The 17692-nt window shown below is 45.4% G+C and overlaps 3 protein-coding genes across 4 annotated transcripts in view; 1 reads left to right on the top strand and 2 right to left on the bottom strand.

Annotated features, from left to right (window-relative positions):
* The first annotated feature begins 170 nt into the window (after nucleotides 1–170).
* On the top strand, nucleotides 171–7977 carry ZNF552 (zinc finger protein 552). Its single transcript, XM_031004118.3, has 3 exons — nucleotides 171–373; nucleotides 1656–1782; nucleotides 5949–7977. Exons 1-3 carry the CDS (start codon nucleotides 341–343, stop codon nucleotides 7010–7012), a joined length of 1224 nt encoding a protein of 407 aa, XP_030859978.2. The 5' UTR covers nucleotides 171–340; the 3' UTR covers nucleotides 7013–7977.
* Nucleotides 7978–8413: 436 nt separating this feature from the next.
* ZNF776 (zinc finger protein 776) overlaps nucleotides 8414–17692 on the bottom strand; it is a 61517-nt gene continuing 52238 nt past the window's right edge. For both annotated transcript variants that reach the window (XR_010132073.1, XR_010132075.1), the window contains one exon: nucleotides 8414–15833. The gene's annotated coding sequence lies outside the window, so the exon portion shown is untranslated. The remainder of the gene's footprint in view (nucleotides 15834–17692) is intronic.
* ZNF586 (zinc finger protein 586) overlaps nucleotides 8414–17692 on the bottom strand; it is a 49661-nt gene continuing 40382 nt past the window's right edge. Inside the window, exon 5 of the transcript XR_010132076.1 lies at nucleotides 8414–15833. The gene's annotated coding sequence lies outside the window, so the exon portion shown is untranslated. The remainder of the gene's footprint in view (nucleotides 15834–17692) is intronic.

Raw genomic sequence — 17692 nt, 5'->3', positions numbered from 1 at the left:
CTTCGGAAGCGCCCCTGGGAATCTCTCTCTTTACGGCCTTGGAACCTGGGAAACTACATTACCCAGAAAGCTCTGCGTCAAATGACAGCACGGCAGAGCCAGTGAGAGTTCAGATTGAAGGCGTTTCCGTGTGCGCAAGTAAGGTACAGGCGGGACTCCCGGCGCCCTTTAGTAGCGACCATTTCCATTGGCATTAGGGAGTCCTTGGAGCGCTGTGTTGGGACCGTGGTGGAGACTGGATCCAGGAGGTCGAGAGTCGTTCTTCTCTTTGCACAGACGTGACTCTGCAGCTCTTTAACGGCGCCCGCTGCTCTCAACCCAGCTTACCCCACGTGGTCCCATGGCGGCGGCCGCGCTAAGGCTCCCCGTTCAGGTAATTGTGGCGCCTTCCGTGCTCTCCGGTCACCTCCTAGTCACACAAGTCCTAAAGCAGCGAGGGAGCGGCACCTGCTCACGGCTCTGCAACCCGGACCCGGCGTCGGGACACTGAGGCGCTCTCGGGAGGGATCCCTGTTTCAGACACCCGTGGGATGCGGTGGGGAGAGCGACAGGTACAGGGAGGGGCGCGGGCAATGGCCTGCAGATGGACGGATCCGGGATGATGGAACCTGGGGTCCACAGGCGCCTGTAGGGAACAACCTGTGAGGCGGAACTCCTCCTGGAAAAGCAAGGAGGCTGGGGGCTGTGAAATCATTGCGAGGACACTAGAAATAGGAGAATTTCCAAGAAAGAAGGGACTGGATCAAAGTCCAGGCTTTTAAAGTTTCCTAAAGGCCAAATAAATAACAGAGTAGAGAGGGGATGACGTTGGGGCCCTTTGAGATTGAATCCTTGTAGATCATCTAGGTGGTAGAGATGACACTTTGTGCTGAGACACGCAGGTCAGACAATAGTCCAAGGTCACCTGGCTCCGTGGACACAAAAGCGTTCAGGGAGGCCTGAGCTTACCAGATCCTATCAGGGACACAGTCCTGTAAAGTCAGCCTCTTCCCTCAGGCCTTTATGGCTGTAGAAGCATTTAAGGAACGCATACAAGAAAGTGGAGGGTGGGGCCGGGTGCAGTGGCTCACTCCTGTAATCCCAGCACTTTGGGAGGCCTAGGCGGGCGGATCACCTGAGGTCCGGAGGTAGAGACCAGCCTGACCAACCATGGAGAAACCCTGTCTCTACTAAAAATACAAAATTAGCCAGGCGTGGTGGCGCATGCCTGTAATCCCAGCTACTTGGGAAACTGAGGCAGCAGACTCGCTTGAACCCGGGAGGCGGAGGTTGCGTGAGCCGAGATCGCGCCATTGCACTCCACCCTGGGTGACAGAGCGAGACTCCGTCTCAAAAAAAAAAGAATGAGGTGCGTTCAGAGAGGGTATCTCTGCTGTGCTGAAGGTGCCACATTGGGCTTTCCATGACCTCGGCCATACTAGGGGAAGTGCCTGTCAGGAGGGGGTGGACTCTTATATCACAGCCACCGCACAGATACCTATTTGTTCAACTAACTATTGTTGTTGGTGGCTGTACCCCATGACCAGTGGGCCTAGTTTTTCCTATGTTTGAGGACCTTGAGAGGAGGATGTGCGAGAGTAGACGTGTGGGAGAGATGGATTGTGATACCTCAGCATAGGGGTGGTTTGTGGTTTCATCTGTCAACATCATAACAGGGCACAGTGACTTTTGAAGACGTGGCTGTGAAATTTACCCAGGAGGAATGGAATCTCCTTAGTGAGGCTCAGAGATGCCTGTACCGTGATGTGACGCTGGAGAACCTGGCACTTATGTCCTCCCTGGGTAAGTTGCCCACACTCACCCCTGTGACCTGAGCTAGTCTCTGTCTTTCCCCCTCTTTTTCTATTGGCAAGACTTTCTCATGTCAGGAGCATGGACACAGCTTCCTACTTCAGTTCTTGGTTGGTAGGACTGAGGTATGCATACTGCCCTCTCCATTCTTGGAGCAGCCCCAACACCTGCTATTGAGCTCCCAGGGAAGAATTCAGAGTCAGAAGTCTTACAGGCAACTTAATGCAGGCTACCTTGTTTGTCCTGTGGATGTTTGTGTGATTTCATCCAGATTTCAGGTTCGGGATCTAATTCATTCCTCTACTTGTTATTTCTTCATGCCTCCCTGTGCCAGGAATTGTCTTCATTGACATTGTCACTGCCTACATAGACTATAGACTGTTCTTGTAATACTGTCCTTAGAAATTCTCTTCATAGGTCTGGTGCAGTGGCTCATGCCTATAATTTCTGCACTCAGGGAGGCCAAGGCAGGTGGATTACTTGAGGCCAGGAGTTCGAGAACAGCCTGGCCGACATGGTGAAACCCCATCTCTACTGAAAATATAAAAATTAGCCAGGTGTGGTGGCACACGCTTTTAATCCTGGCTACTTGGGAGGCTAAGGTGGGAGGATAGCTTGAACCCAGGAGGCAGGGGTTGCAGTGAGCTGAGATTGTGCCACTGCGCTCCAGCCTGAGCAACAGAGCAAGACTCCGTCCCAAAAAACAGAAATTCTTTTTGTAATATTGTTTCCTGTCTGCTGTCATGTGCTGAGTTGTTCTAAGCCAGTGTTGGCTGTTTCCTTGTTCTGTCTTTCCCTTTGTTCTTACATTATGTATGTCTCATGTACTTGGTTATCTTGGTGGTGGGATCATCTTCTGTGGTCATGAATCTGGCCTCAGCATTATGGGTTCTGAGTCCCTGAAAAATAGCATCCTAGGACAGTGGTGCATGATGTCAAGAGTTTTATTCAAATCATGACAGAAACCTCTTCTATTTCAGTAGTATTTTTGGGGCCAGACAAGTAAGCACACATGATTTCTGTATCGTCTTTTCTCCTTCATTCTTGTTTTTGGTTTTGTTTGTTTGTTTTTTTGAGAAAGGGTCTTGTTCTGTTGCCCAGGCTGGAGTGCAGTAGCTTGATCTCTGCTCACTGCAACCTCTGCCTCCTGGGCTGAAGCACTTCTCCTGCTTCAGCCTCCTGAGAAGCTGGGAATACAGGTGCATGCCATTATGCCCAGCTAATTTTTTTTTTTTTTTTTTTTTCTTTTGAGACAGAGTCTCACTTTGTTGCCCAGGCTGGAGTGTAGTGGTGCGATCGTGGCTCACTGCAACCTCCACCTCCCAGGTTCAAGCAATTCTTCTGCCTCAGCCTCCCAAGTAGCTGGGACTACAGGCGTGCACCACCACGCCTGGCTATGTTTTGTATTTTTAGTAGAGATGGGGTTTCACCATATTGGCCAGGCTGGTCTCAAACTCCTGACTTCATGATCCGCCTGCCTTTGCCTCCCACAGTGCTGGGATTACAGGCATGATCCACTGCACCTGGCCTTCTCCATTTTTTTTTTTTTTTTTTTTGAGATGGAGTTTCGCTCTTGTTGTCCAGGCTGGAGCGCAATGGTGCGATCTCGCTCACCGCAACCTCTGTCTCCCGGGCCCAAGCAATTCTGCCCTCAGCCTCCTGAGTAGCTGGGATTACAGGCATGTGCCACCATGCCCGGCTAATGAAGGGTGGCCTGCCTCTCCACACCTGTGGGTGTTTCTCTTCAGGTGGAATGAGAGACTTGAGAAACGAAAGAGACACAGATCCAAAATATAGAGAAAGAAAAGTGGGCCGGGTGCGGTGGCTCATGCTTGTAATCCCAGCACTTTGGGAGGCCGAGGCGGGCAGATCACGAGGTCAGGAGATTGAGACCACGGTGAAACCCTGTCTCTACTAAAAATACAAAAAAATTAGCCAGGCCTGGTGGCGGGCGCCTGTAGTCCCAGCTACTCGGAGAGGCTGAGGCAGGAGAATGGCGTGAACCCGGCAGGCGGAGCTTGCAGTGAGCCGCGATTGTGCCACCGCACTCCAGCCTGAGCGACAGAGCGAGACTCTGTCTCAATAAAGAATAAAAAAGAAAAAAAAAAAGAAAAGTGGGCCCAGGGGACTGGCGCTCAGCATACGGAGGAACCCTGCCGCCACCAGTCTCTGAGTTCCTTCAGTATTTACTGATCATTATCTCTACCATGTGGCAGGTCAATAGGGTAATAGTAGGGAGAGATTCAGCAGGAAAACATGTGAACAAATGTCTCTGCATCATAAACAAGGTAAAAGTGCTGTGCTTTTGATGTGCAGATACATAAACATCTCAATGCCTTAAAGAGCAGTATTGCCTCCAGCATGTCTCACCTCCAGCCCTAAGGCGGTTTTCTCCTATCTCAGTATATGGAATATACAATTGGGTTTTAATACCCAGACATTCCATTGCCCAGGGATGAGCAGGAGACAGATGCCTTCCTCTTATCTCAACTGCAAAGAGGCCTTCCTCTTTTACTAATCCTCAGCACAGCCCCTTTACGGGCGTTGGGCTGTCAGGTCTTTCCCTTCCCATGAGGCCATATCTCAGGCTATCACATGGGGAGAAACCTTGGGCAATACCTGGCTTTCCTAGGCAGTGTTTTGTGTCCCTGGGTCCTTGAGAGTAGGGAGTACTGATGACTTTTAACAAGCATGCTGCCTTCAAGCACTTGTTTAACAAAGCACGTCCTGCATAGCCCAAAATCCATTTAACCTTGAGTTGACACAGCACATGTTTCTGGAGCACAGGGTTGGGAGTAGGGTTACAGATTAACAGCATCTCAAGGCAGAATAATTTTTCTTAGTACTGAACAAAATGGAGTCTCTTATGTCTGCTTCTTTCTACATCGACACAGTAACAGTCTGATCTCTCTTTCTTTTCCCCAAAGGCTAACATTTTGTATTTTTAGTAGAGACAGGGTTTCTCCATGTTGGTCAGGCTGGTCTCAAACTCCTGACCTCAGGTGATCCGCCCACCTCTGCCTCCCAAAGTGCTAGGATTACAGGCATGACCCACGGCGCCTGGCCCTTTTCTTCTCTCTTTTCTTTCCTCTTCCCTCTTCCCTCTTCCCCCCTTCCCTCCCCTCCCCTCTCCTCTTTTCTTTTCTTTTTTGAGACAGGTTCTCACACTCATTTCTGTTACCTGGAGTGCAGTGGTGTGAATATAGTTCACACAGCCTCAACCTCCTGGGCTCAAGTGATCCTCCAGCCTCAGTCTCCTGAGTAGCTAGGACTGCAGGTGCACACCATCACGCCTGGCTAATGTTTGTAGAGAGGTTTTGCTGTGTTGCTCGGGCTGGTCTTGATCTCCTGGGCCTGAGTGATCCCTTTGCCTTAGCCTCCCAAAGTGCTGGGATTGTAGGCATGAGTCACCATGCTTGGCCATTTTAAAAATAATTTCTGTAGAGACAGGGTCTCACCATGTTTCCCAGGCTGGTCTTGGATTTCTGGGCTCAGGTGATCTTCCTACATTGGGTTTACAGCTGTGAGCCACTGGTACTGGCCTCTTCCCCATTGTTAAGAACCTCAGAATTGTCAGTTGTACTCCTTGCCAGTTGTACTTTTTTTTTTTTTTTTAATCCTTTAACTGATTTGTACATGAGCTTGTAGTCTGATATTTATTCCCCTGAATAATCTTCACATCTCTGGACCTCACATCTTAATTTTATTCACATCTTCATCTGCAGTGGTTTCCAGTATTAGCATACAGGTTTTGTGTTAGCAAATGTGTACACTTTGTTAAACTGTCCTCAAGCAGAAGCTACTGTGTCGTGCTTGTGTTTTCCTTGGCCTGGACAAATCCCTCTCTACAGCACTCACATGTCATGAGGACATAAATTCTGCAGATGAGTGGTTTGCAGATGCAGGAATTGTAGACCCTGCCTATACTCCCTGTGTTACATAGATGGTTGTGTCCTTTATGTTATGAGGCCTCCTACATTCTGTGACCGTTATAGTCCAGTAATAATACATAGCACCATCTTCCACCTGAAGCCAACATCCTGTTCCTCCAAGTAGTTCCTTGGAGTAATTCCTCAGTTTTTCAGATACACTTGTGGGTGGTCTGTGCCTTCCCACCAGAGTTAACATGCACTTCACCAGCATTTTCTTGCTTTCAGGTTGTTGGTGTGGAGTGGAAGATGAGGCGGCACCTTCTAAGCAGAGTATTTATATACAAAGAGAGACTCAGGTCAGGACTCCTATGGCAGGTGTGTCTCCCAAGAAGGCCCACCCCTGTGAGATGTGTGGCCCGATCTTGGGAGACATTTTGCATGTGGCAGATCATCAGGGAACACATCACAAGCAGAAACTGCACAGGTGTGAGGCCTGGGGGAATAAATTGTATGACAGTGGAAACTTTCATCAGCACCAGAATGAGCACATTGGAGAGAAACCCTACAGAGGGAGTGTTGAGGAGGCGTTGTTTGCGAAGAGGTGTAAGTTGCATGTGTCAGGGGAGTCATCTGTCTTCAGTGAGAGTGGGAAAGACTTTTTGCTCAGGTCAGGATTACTCCAGCAAGAGGCCACTCACACTGGGAAGTCAAACAGCAAAACTGAGTGTGTGTCTCTGTTTCATGGGGGAAAAACCCATTACAGCTCTGGAGGATGCATGAAACATTTTAGCACCAAAGATATACTCAGTCAGCACCAGAGACTGCTCCCTAGAGAAGAACCTTATGTGTGGTGTGAATATGGGAAATCCTCTAGCAAATATGACAGCTTCAGTAATCATCAAGGAGTTCACACTAGAGAAAAACCTTATACATGTGGGATATGTGGGAAATTATTTAACAGTAAGTCCCACCTCCTTGTACACCAGAGAATTCACACTGGAGAGAAGCCATATGAGTGTGAGGCTTGTCAGAAATTTTTTAGGCACAAGTACCACCTCATTGCACACCAGAGAGTTCACACTGGAGAAAGGCCATATGAATGCAGTGATTGTGGGAAGTCATTTACCCACAGCTCTACATTCCGTGTTCATAAGAGAGTTCACACTGGTCAGAAGCCTTATGAGTGCAGTGAATGTGGGAAATCTTTTGCCGAAAGCTCCAGTCTCACTAAACACAGGAGAGTTCACACTGGAGAAAAGCCTTACGGGTGCAGTGAATGTGAAAAAAAATTTAGGCAAATCTCTTCACTTCGTCATCATCAGAGAGTTCACAAAAGAAAGGGCTTATGAGTGCAGTGAGTCCAGTCTCATTAAATATTGGAGAATACACACCTGAGTAAGATCCTGTGATTGCAGCAAATGTGGAAAATGTTTACCCAAAGGTCTGCTCTCCTTGGATATTGGAGAGTTCACACTAGAGAAGAGTCCTTACAAGTAAAATAAATTTGGGCAGTTTTGTAGCCACACCTCTGTATTTCTTCAGGATTATAGTTAACACTGAATGAAGGCCTTACTAGTGTGACAAATACAGGATATTTATCCAGAAGTCTGGCTGCATAACTCACAGGAGAGCTGTCATGTGGGAGGATTGCTACATGGGAGGATTGCTTGAGCCTGGGAGGCAGAGGTTGCAGTGAGCCGAGATTGCAACACTGCAGTCCAGTCTCGACCACAGAGTGAGACCCTGTTTCAAAAATAAAATATATAAATGACATCCAATAAAGTATGCATATTTGAGCTGTAGGATAAGTCTTGAATTTTCTTTTTCTTTTTTTCTTTTTTTTGAGACAGCCTCGCTCTGTCACCCAGGCTGGAGTACAGTGGCATAATCTCGGCTCACTGCAAGCCCTGCCTCCTGGGTTCATGCCATTCTCCTGCCTCAGCCTCCCTAATAGCTGGGACTACAGGCAACCACCACCACTCCTACCTTTTTTGTATTTTTAGCAGAGATGGGGTTTCACCCTGTTAGCCAGGAAGTTCTCAATCTCCTGACCTCGTGATCTGCCCGCCTTGGCCTCTCAAAGTGTTGGGATTGCAGGCGTGAGCCACTGCTCCTGGCTTGAATTTTCTTATAATCCCATGAAACCATCATCAGAGTCACAATAATGAATTTATCTAATCTATCACCTTTGTATTTACCTGGAGCCTTTATAAAGTTTTTCTCTATGCAGACAACCATTGATTTACTCTGCTGTATAATACTTTCCATTTTCTAGAATTTTCTGACTGATGTAATAAAGTGTTTCCTCTTATAATCCCTGGGTGCTCTCCTGCATCATGCTTATTTTGATATCAATGTGGACATGAGTTAATTTGTTGTATATTGCTGAGACGTATAGTCTGCCATGAAATGTCATTGTATATTCATTCATCCGTTTATGGATATTTGAGTTGCTGCTTGTGGTTTTTTTTTTTTTTTTTTGAGGTGGAGTCTCACTCTGTCCCCCAGGCTGGAGTGCAGTGGGGCAATCTCAGGTCACTGCAAGCTCTGCCTTCCGGGTTCACGCCATTCTCCTGCCTCAGCCAGTCCTGTGGACTACAGGCGCCCGCAAACACGCCTGGCTAATTTTTTGTATTTTTAGTAGAGACAGGGTTTCACTGTGTTAGCCAGGATCGTCTCGATCTCCTGACCTCATGATCCGCCCATCTCGGCCTCCCATAGTGCTAGCATTACAGGCGTGAGCCACTGCGTGCGGCTGCTTTTTTTTTTTTTTTTAAAGACTGTCGACCAGGTTGGAGTGCAGTGGCGTGATTTTGGCTCATTGCAACCTCTACCTCCCAGGTTCAAGCGATTCTCCCACCTGAGCCTCCCACATAGCTGGGATTACATGCGTGAGCCACCATGCTGGCTGTTTTTTGATTTTTAGAAGAGATGGGGTTTTGCCGTGTTACCAGGTTCATCTCAGACTCCTGGCCTCAAATGATCTGCCTGCCTTGGACTCCCAAAGTGCTGGGATTACAGGCCTGAGTCGTGAGCCACTGCGCCTGTAATTGATTCTGAGGCCAGGCGTGGTGGCTCACGCCTGTAATCCCAGCACTTTGGGAGGCCAAGGTGGGTGGATCACTTGAGGTCAGGAGTTTGAGACCAGCCTGGCCAACATAGTGAAACGCCATCTCTACTAAAAATACAAAAATTAGCCAGGCGTGGTGGCACATGCCTGTAATCCCAGCTACTCAGGAGGCTGAGGCAGGAGAATCACTTGAACCCAGGCAACAGAGGTTGCAGTGAGCTGAGATCACACCACTGCACTCCAGCCTAGGCGACAGTTAGACGCTGTCTCAAAAAAAATAAAACAAAAACATTTATTCTGAGATAATCCCAGTACCCAGTGTGAAACTATTCCTGCAGTCACTGGAAAATAATAACCACTTTCTTGTAAGGAGATGAAATTTTGGAGCTCAGATGCCATGTTTATGCTGTCATTCAGATGGCCTTTTTTATCTGTGCTGTAATTGTGAAAGTTGTAGCCACTGATGTGTACCACAAAGACATTGGTTAAGTTGCTCTTCCTTTGAGATAGATGTCAATGTGAAAAAAGAAATTGAGGGCAGGGCGTGGTGGCTCATGCCTGTAAACCCAGCACTTTGGGAGGCCGAGGCAGGCGGATCACGACGTCGGGAGATCGAGATAATCCTAACATGGAGAAACGCCTTCTATAGGGAAAATACAAAAAATTAGCCAGGCGTGGTGGTGGGTGCCTGTAGTTTCAGCTAATCCAGAGACTGAGGCAGGAGAATGGCGTGAACCCAGGAGGCAGAGCTTGCATTGAGCGGCAATTGGCGATCGCGCCACTGCACTCCAGCCTGGGCGACAAAGCGAGACTCCGTCTCAAAAAAAAAAAAAAAAATTGAGTGCACTTTAGCATATGAATTAAGAAACATTGATATAGTGATCCTCATAGTAACTGTAAAAAGTAAAGTAGAAGTTCCTTTTCAAAGACTTTCCTCCCTAATTAGGAATAAATGGTAACTTCTCTTATAAGCAAAATTTATTCAAAGACCTGTGCTAACATTCTTAAATATCTGCTAGCCGTCATAAAGAAATCAACGTACTTTATGTTCTTAGCTCCCACAATTTAGCCTAAATATTTGCCTTGGCATGCTTATACTGGTCCAAGCAAGCATTAGGTCATAGCCTGTTCCTCTTCCTTATTTAAAAGTGTTTTCACCTTTCTCAGCATTCCACAAGTTACTTCCTCCTTCCTTTGTTCTCATCTACCTTTGCTTCTTTTAAAAGGTTCTAAATTGGCTGGGCGGTGGTGGGGGGTGGTGGCTCACGCCTGTAATCCCAGCACTTTGGGAGGCCAAGGCGGGCGGGTAAAGAGGTCAGGATATCAAGACCATGTGGCTAACACATGAAACCCCGTCTCTAGGAAAAATACAAAAAATTAGCCAGGCAGTGGCAGGAGCCTGTAGTCCCAGCTACTTGGGAGGCTGAAGCAGAAGAATGGCGTGAACCCGGGAGGTGGAGCTTGCAGTAAGCTGAGAACCTGCCACTGCACTCCAGCCTGGGCGACAGAGTGAGACTCCATCAAAAAAAAAAAAAAAAAAAAAGTTCTAAGTTGCTCGCCAGTCGGGACAAATACAGAATGTGAGGCCCCATCCCAGCCAGTGGAAACCGGACACAGCAGTAGGGTGGACGCGTCAGGTTATAAATGACCCTATATCCTTAGTTGTGTACTCTCGTGCCAAAACTGCTGGCTGAGTGTACCCTTTCTGCAGGAAGTAAAAATGGCCTTACTAAATAAATTTATGTTCAAGTGCTATTTCTTTATGGCACCGGAGAACAAGCATTTCAAACAATTTGGTGGCAATCCGTACGGGGATACATTCTTCTCTGGGGGCGGTCTCCAGTCCTCTCTCATGGGGTAGCGCTCCCCTACTTCATTGCAAGGTCCTCATAGGTAAGAAATTGAGACCCACCCGGTGTGACGAATAAACCTGGACTCTCAGCAATGGGGGCAAAAAAAAAACTGGCCAGCAACCTAGCTTAAAGATCCTCATGTAATGGAATGACAACTGTGCACCGACCAAGGAAGGAGAAGCCGCAGGAGCCGGTAAAGTATTTCCTTGGTGGTCGGGACTAAGGAAAAAGCCGGGATGGTAAAGCATTCCTTGGTTAGGACATACCAAAGAGAAAAACCGCAGGGGTGGTAAAGTATTCCTTAGGATGTCTTAGAGGTGAGAAATCCCTATTGTTGGGGGGGGGGGGGTTGAACCTCACACAAACCTCCAGTAGTAAGAAAAATATTCAGAACTCCCCTTTCCTTTCTTCTCAGGGAAAGAAACAGTAGCTCCACTCCTGCCGGTCCCTCCCCTAGGGGAGAGGGAAGCAGAGGAGAAAACAGCAGCATAGGTGGCTGGCAATGACAAAGGAAAGACCAGTAGAAGAGAAAGAAACCAAAAACAGCAAGCACAGAGCCAAACAGCCAGGCAGGCAGGCCAAAGGTTAAGTCCCTCTCCCCAGCCCTGCGGTTTGTGAAAAAGAGGGTGGGCACCGGCTCCGGGAGGAGAGCAGAGGAGGTGAAAAGGCGTAATTCTTGCAATTTGCAGCAGGCATATCTGCCAAGCCTCTAGGCTAGTGACTGCCCGGGGCCCAGACTGCAGCCACGCAAATCCCACTCAGCCCAAGAAACTAAGTGTAAAAGGAAAAGGAAAAAAAAAAAAAAAAGTAAGAGGGGAAATCAGGGGGAAAAAAAGAAAAACAGCAGCGCGGGGTCGGGGGCGGGGCCTGTGCGGTGGCCCAGCCCTGCTTGCGGCAGGAGCGGGAGAAGTCCGGGGAAGAAAGGGAAACGGGATGAGAGAGCGGAAAATAGAGTGCAAATGAGAGAAAGAAATAGAAGGAAAGAGTAAGAGAGAAACTGGAAGAGACAGAAATCAAAAGAAGACAAAGGAGGTGAAACGAGGAAAAAAATAGTGTAAAAGGAAGGCAGAAAGTTAAGACATGTTGAAGATTGTGAAAGTCGTAAGAAAAGCTATAAAAGGGAATGTATGCAATAAATACTGTATAATTTAAAAGTAATTAGGCCTCCTGGATGTAAAATTATTATTAAACAGTTTACAAGGTATGTAAGAAAAATAAAATATACTTTTAATAAGATTACAAGGAGGCATAAGAATATGGATTTTTACCTACACTAAAGGTTAAGACAATTTTTTTGTTTTAAAGGTTTAAGCAAGTTTTAAAATGTTAATTGTCAAGGAAATTCTGTGTGTAAACATACTGGCTAAAGTTAAGAGGGTATCAAATTCTGTGTGTAAACATATTGGCTAAAGTTAAAAGGGTGTCATCCAGTTTTTCTGTGAACTGGACGTTAAAATTAAAGCACGATAGATTTTTCTTAAAGCACCAACGTGCTCTTTAACAAAAATTATAAAAAGAGTCTAAAAGTCTTGCCTTATAGTCAGACATTAAAATTAGATAAATAATGTCTATAAGATCTTACTAAAATTAAGTTTAACATTAGTAGCATATTAATATAAAGATAAATTTATTTATTTATTTACTTTTTAGTTTTAGTAGAGGCGGGATTTCACCATGTTGGCCAGGCTTGTCTCGAACTCCTGACATCAGGTGATCCACCCGCCTCAGCCTCCCAAAGTGCTGGGATTACAGACGTGAGCCACCGCGCCTGGCCACTAAAGATAAAATTTAACTTATTTGATATAAAAATCATACAAAAAAATTGACAAATATACAATGGTATTTAGCTTTCTTAAGGCCCTAAGATGGCCAGGTAAGTCACAAGGCCCCTCATCCTGAAGGCCACAGTGAGCAAGGGTGGTGAAGGCCACAAGAAGGCCAAGACATTAAGAAGGGGCAGGGCTGCAGCCTCCCCTGGGTGGCGCTGAACAAGAATGGAGCAGGAGGTGTCACCATGAGGCCTAAGGCCCCAGAATATGCAGCAAAAATCCTATACTTAATTTATCTTCCACTTTCACTTCCCTCGGACCTAAAAGTCTTTTAGCACAGGTACCACCCCTAGAATTTCCAGTACACCAGCACCAGCCTGAAAACCATGTCCTCATCAAAAGCTAGAAAGAAAAAACTCAAACCAGCCTGGGAAGAACCCTATTTTATTCTGTTAACCCCTGAGACTGCCGTCCACACAGCTGAGGAAAAAAAAAAATGGACCCACCATACTCAAGTCAAGAAAACATCTTCCTCTCAGAATCATGGGTTACTGTACTAGGATCAAGCCCTACTAAGTTAAAGAAAGATTAATTTTCATATACCTTCTATATTGCTTCCTTTTCTTATTCTGTTATTAGCTCCTTTGTTATTAATGTAACTAAGTCTGACTCACTCAGACTATTGCCTTTAATGCTTGCTTTGTCATACCTTGTAGAAATGTAAAAGATCAACAGCAGCTAGCCTTTTCACACAAATATTTATATCCCAGCCCTTTAATTGACACAGTTATTCCTAGCACTCATTGTTGTAATGACCTGCAGCCAAGACACCAATTTTCTGCTCCTACCACCTGGCAACATTGTAGTAAATAGTACTGCATCACTCAAACTACCCAATAGCAAAGTTAGACTTCCACAAAAAGGTTTGTGCAGACCTAAAACCCCTCATCTATTTCATTAAAAGGACTACCCCTTCTTACTGTCAGCCTTGTCAATATAACCCTGTCTTTCTCTTTATCACCACCTCCACCTTAACGAACTCTAGACACACCCTTAGTCGCTTCTATGGTATAAAAATTAACATAAGTAGGCTGGGCGTGGTGGCTCATGATTGTAATCCCAGCACTTTGGGAGGCCGAGGCTGGTGGATCACCTGAGGTCAGGAGTTTGAGACCAGCCTGGGCAAGATGGTGAAACCCCGTCTCTACTAAAAATACAAAAATTAGCTGGGCGCGGAGGTGGGTGCCTGTAATCCTAGCTACTTGGGAGGCGGAGGCAGGAGAATTGCTTGAACCCGGGAGGCAGAGGTTGCAGTGAGCTGACATCGTGCCACTGCACTGTAGCCTGGGTGACGGAGCTAGACTCTGTCTCAAAAAAAAAAAAAAAAAAAAATTAACATAAATAAAAAAGACCCCCCAGTTATTTTAAAAATACACATTATTCCCTCATCTTTCCCTTCTTAAGTTGCCTCAGATCTAGATCCCACACCAGTTGCTCCTACATCTGGTAAAACTAAGGTGTCTTGTAAAAATAAGAGATCTAAGACAGACCTTCGCTGTCAAGACAAAATATCAAGATGCAAATGCCTGGCTGAAATGGATTAAATAATCCATTAGCACTTCAAATAAAAGCGATTATTACACTTGTACGCACAGTAGGCCAGAATCCCAGATTATCCCCTTTCCACTCAGATAAGGACTGTATGGTGGCTCTTTTCCAAATCCCACTGCTTGGGATAATCCAACATACTGAGCTCTCTCTGCTATTTCCTGAAATTTAACACCCTGCAGGTCAGCCCCCTACGGCAATCCGGCTTCCACCTCTGAATGCTGAATGCTGAATGCACAAAGTTTACTTTGTGCATCTCAGGTCAGGAGGAAAATTTAGTGTTCCTTGGAAGCATTAAACGATGCAAAGAGCTCAAGCCTTTCCAAGACCTTGCCCATCAGTCCATGCTTAGCCATCCCCAAACAAATGTATAGTGGTAAGTGGAAGACCTTTACTGGACACTCTGCCAAATAACTGGAGCAGTACTTGTGCTGTAATCCAATTGGGTATCCCCTTCATCCTGGCATTTCATCAATCTACAAAGGTAAAAACAAAACACCACAGGCCAAGAAAAACGTATGAGTCCTTTAATCCTCAGGTTTACATAAATGCTATTAAGGTCCTGTGAGAAGTGCCCGATAAGTTTAAAGCACAAAATCAAATAGCTGCAGAATTTAAATCCACATCATTCTGGTAACTATAAAAAAATGTAGACTAAGCTATGTTACAATCACCAACAATTCATAAATTACACTGAGGATACCATCAAACAGATAGCTAAGCAATTAGGATCTACTAGCCAGATGGCGTAGAAAAATAAAATAGCTTTAAATAATTAGCAGAAAAAGGAGATGTTTGTGTCATAATTAAAACTCAGAACCTCTGCAGAAAGAATTGATTCCTCAGTGTCATGAAAGCAAACCAATTAATGTTGGTGAAGCTACAAAATTAATGCCTCAGTTGTAACAGAGTGGTAATGCGTCTAATTCCCCACAAAGACCAATAAATTAAATGTTTAATACAAAACTCAGTATTGTACCTTTGTTCCTAATAATACTGCCCCTGATAGAACTATAACAAAAGCGCTACCAAGGTTAACAGCCCTATCTGATAAATTTGCCAAGAATTGTAAAATAAATAACCCCTTTTCTAAAATAATAAAACATTAGTTCAGTGAATAAAAAGAAATTTTAACTTCAATTCTCACCTTGTTCACTCTTGTTATTAGTGTACTTATTCTTGTAGGCTGTTATAATATTCCCTACCTTCAAAGTTTTATACAAAAACTTGTCTCTGCCACTGTTACAGAGTTAACTGCTAACTCTCCTCCTCCCTATTCAAAAAAAAATTACTTCTCTTAGAAGGACAAAAAAAGCAATTAAGTCAAAACATTAAATAAGTTTGAAGAGGAATTATGAAATAAAAAGAGGGGGAATATTGTTAAAAGTAAAGTACAGGTTCCTCTTCAAAGACTTTCCTCCCCATCTAATTAGGAATAAATAGTAACTTCTCTTAAAAGCGAAATTTATTGAAAGACTTGTGCTAGCATTCTTAAATATCTGCTAGCCATAATAAAGAAATCAATGTACTTTATGTTCTTAGCTCTGACAATTTAGCCTAAATATTTGCCCTGACATGCTTATACTGCTCCAAGCAAGCATTAGGTCATAGCCTGTTCCTCTTCCTTATTTAAAAGTGTTTTTACCTTTCTCAGCATTCCACAAGTTACTTCCTCCTTTCTTTGTTCTCCTCTACCTTTGCCTCTTTTAAAAGGTTCTAAGTTGCTAGCCAATCAGGACACATACAGAATATGAGGTCCTGTTCCAGGCAATGGAAACCGGCAGGAGGGTGAACGCCTCAGGTTATAAATGACCCTGTCTTCTTTGTTCAGTGTGCTCCTGTTGCAAAACTGCTGGCGAGTGCACCCTTTCTGCAGGAAGTAAAAATGGCCTTATGAAATACATCTATGTTCAAGTGCTATTTCTTTCTTTCTTTTTTTTTTTTTTTGAGACGGAGTCTTGCTCTGTCGCCCAGGCTGGAGTACATTGGCACGATCTCGGCTCACTGCAAGCTCCGCCTCCCGGGTTCATGCCATTCTCCTGCCTCAGCCTCCCCAGTAGCTGGGACTACAGGTGCCCGCCACCACGCCCAGCTAATTTTTTGTATTTTTAGTAGAGACGGCGTTTCACCATGTTAGTCAGAATGGTCTTGATCTCCTGACCTCGTGATCCACCGGCCTCGGCCTCCCAAAGTGCGGGATTACAGGCGTGAGCCACCGTGCCTGGCCTCAAGTGCTGTTTCTTTATGGCACTGAAGAATAAGCATTTCAAACAGTGACATAGGTCAGCAGGACTTGTTTCTGAGCAGTGGTCATGACCCTGCTCATGATGAAACAGGATCTGGTCAAAACAGGATGCACTAAAGAAACCAGCTGAAAGCAGTGAAACTGAGATGGCAATGAACATCAATTCTAGGTGCCCTCATTGCTCATTATATGCTCATTATAATGTATTAGCATGCTAAAAGACACTCCCACCAGCACCATGGCCGTTTACAAATGCTATGGCAATGCCCAGAAGCTACCTCATGTAGTTTAAAAGAGAAGGAACCCCTGGTTCTGGGAACTCTCCAACCTTTTTCTAGAAAGTTCATGAATAACCCACCTCTTATTTAGCACATAATTAAGGAGTAGCTATAAATATAGCTAGCCAACAATCCACGGGTGCTACTTTGCCTGTGGAGTAGCCCTGCTCTGTCTGTGGAGCAGCCATTTTCCTGTTCTCTTGCTCTCCTAAACTTGCTTTGCCTTCACTTTACACTCTTGGCTTGCTCTTGAATTATTTCCTTTATGAAGCCAAGAACCCTCCTGGATTTAGCTCCACTTCTGGGGTTTGCTAGCATCAGTAGAGCAATTTTCTATGGAAACCAGTGGCCAACTGCCAGCTTCACTACCTGCTTCAGGGTGTATCAACATCTGTCTATTTCCCTGTCATTACATCTTATTATTTTTTTAATTTATTTTATTTTTTTGAGAAGGAGTCTAGCTCTGTTGCTCAGACTGGAGTGCAGTGGCGTGACCTCAGCTCATTGCAACCTCCGCCTCCCGGGTTCAAGCAATTCTCCGGCCTCAGCCTCCTGAGTAGCTGGGACTACAAGCACCTACCACTATGCCCGGCTAATTTTTGTATTTTTAGTAGAGACGGGGTTTCACCATATTGGTCAGGCTGGTCTCGAACTCCTGACCTCGTGATGCGCCTGCCCCCAGCCTCCCAAAGTGCTGGGATTACAGGTGTGAGCCACTGTGTCCAGCAATTTATTTTATTATTTTATTTTATTATTATTTTTTGAGACAGTCTCGCTCTTGTTGCCCAGGCTGGAGTGCAATGGCACGATCTCGGCTCACCGTAGCCTCCACCTCCAGGGTTCAGGCGATTGTCCTGCCTCAGCCTCCCGAGTAGCTGGGATTATAGGCATGCACCACCATGCCCAGCTGATTTTGTATTTTCAGTAGAGACGCGGTTTCTCCATGTTGGCCAGGTTGGTCTCAAACTCCCGACCTCAGGCCTCCTGAAGTGGTGGGATTACAGGTGTGAGCCATGGCACCCAGCCTTTATTTTTATTTTTTGTGGGTATATAATAGTGTATATATTTGTAGATTACATGAGATATTTTGATGTAGTCATGCCATATGTAATAATCACATCAGGGTTAATGGTGTCTCCATCACCTCAAGCATTTATCCTTTGTATTATAAACAATCCAATTATACCCTTTTAGTTATTTTCATAT

Source organism: Gorilla gorilla, chromosome 20 (assembly GCF_029281585.2).
Source record: "Gorilla gorilla gorilla isolate KB3781 chromosome 20, NHGRI_mGorGor1-v2.1_pri, whole genome shotgun sequence".
NCBI classification, from domain to species: Eukaryota; Metazoa; Chordata; class Mammalia; order Primates; family Hominidae; genus Gorilla; species Gorilla gorilla.
This window is presented reverse-complemented; position numbering and strand designations above follow the sequence as displayed.

Bases quoted from the DNA above. Each gene is read 5' to 3' on its own strand.
- ZNF552 (XM_031004118.3), top strand. From the start codon at position 341: ATGGCGGCGGCCGCGCTAAGGCTCCCCGTTCAG. The intron at 374-1,655 runs GTAATTGTGGCG...ACATCATAACAG, and splicing joins CGCTAAGGCTCCCCGTTCAG to GGCACAGTGACTTTTGAAGA. The intron at 1,783-5,948 runs GTAAGTTGCCCA...TCTTGCTTTCAG, and splicing joins GGCACTTATGTCCTCCCTGG to GTTGTTGGTGTGGAGTGGAA.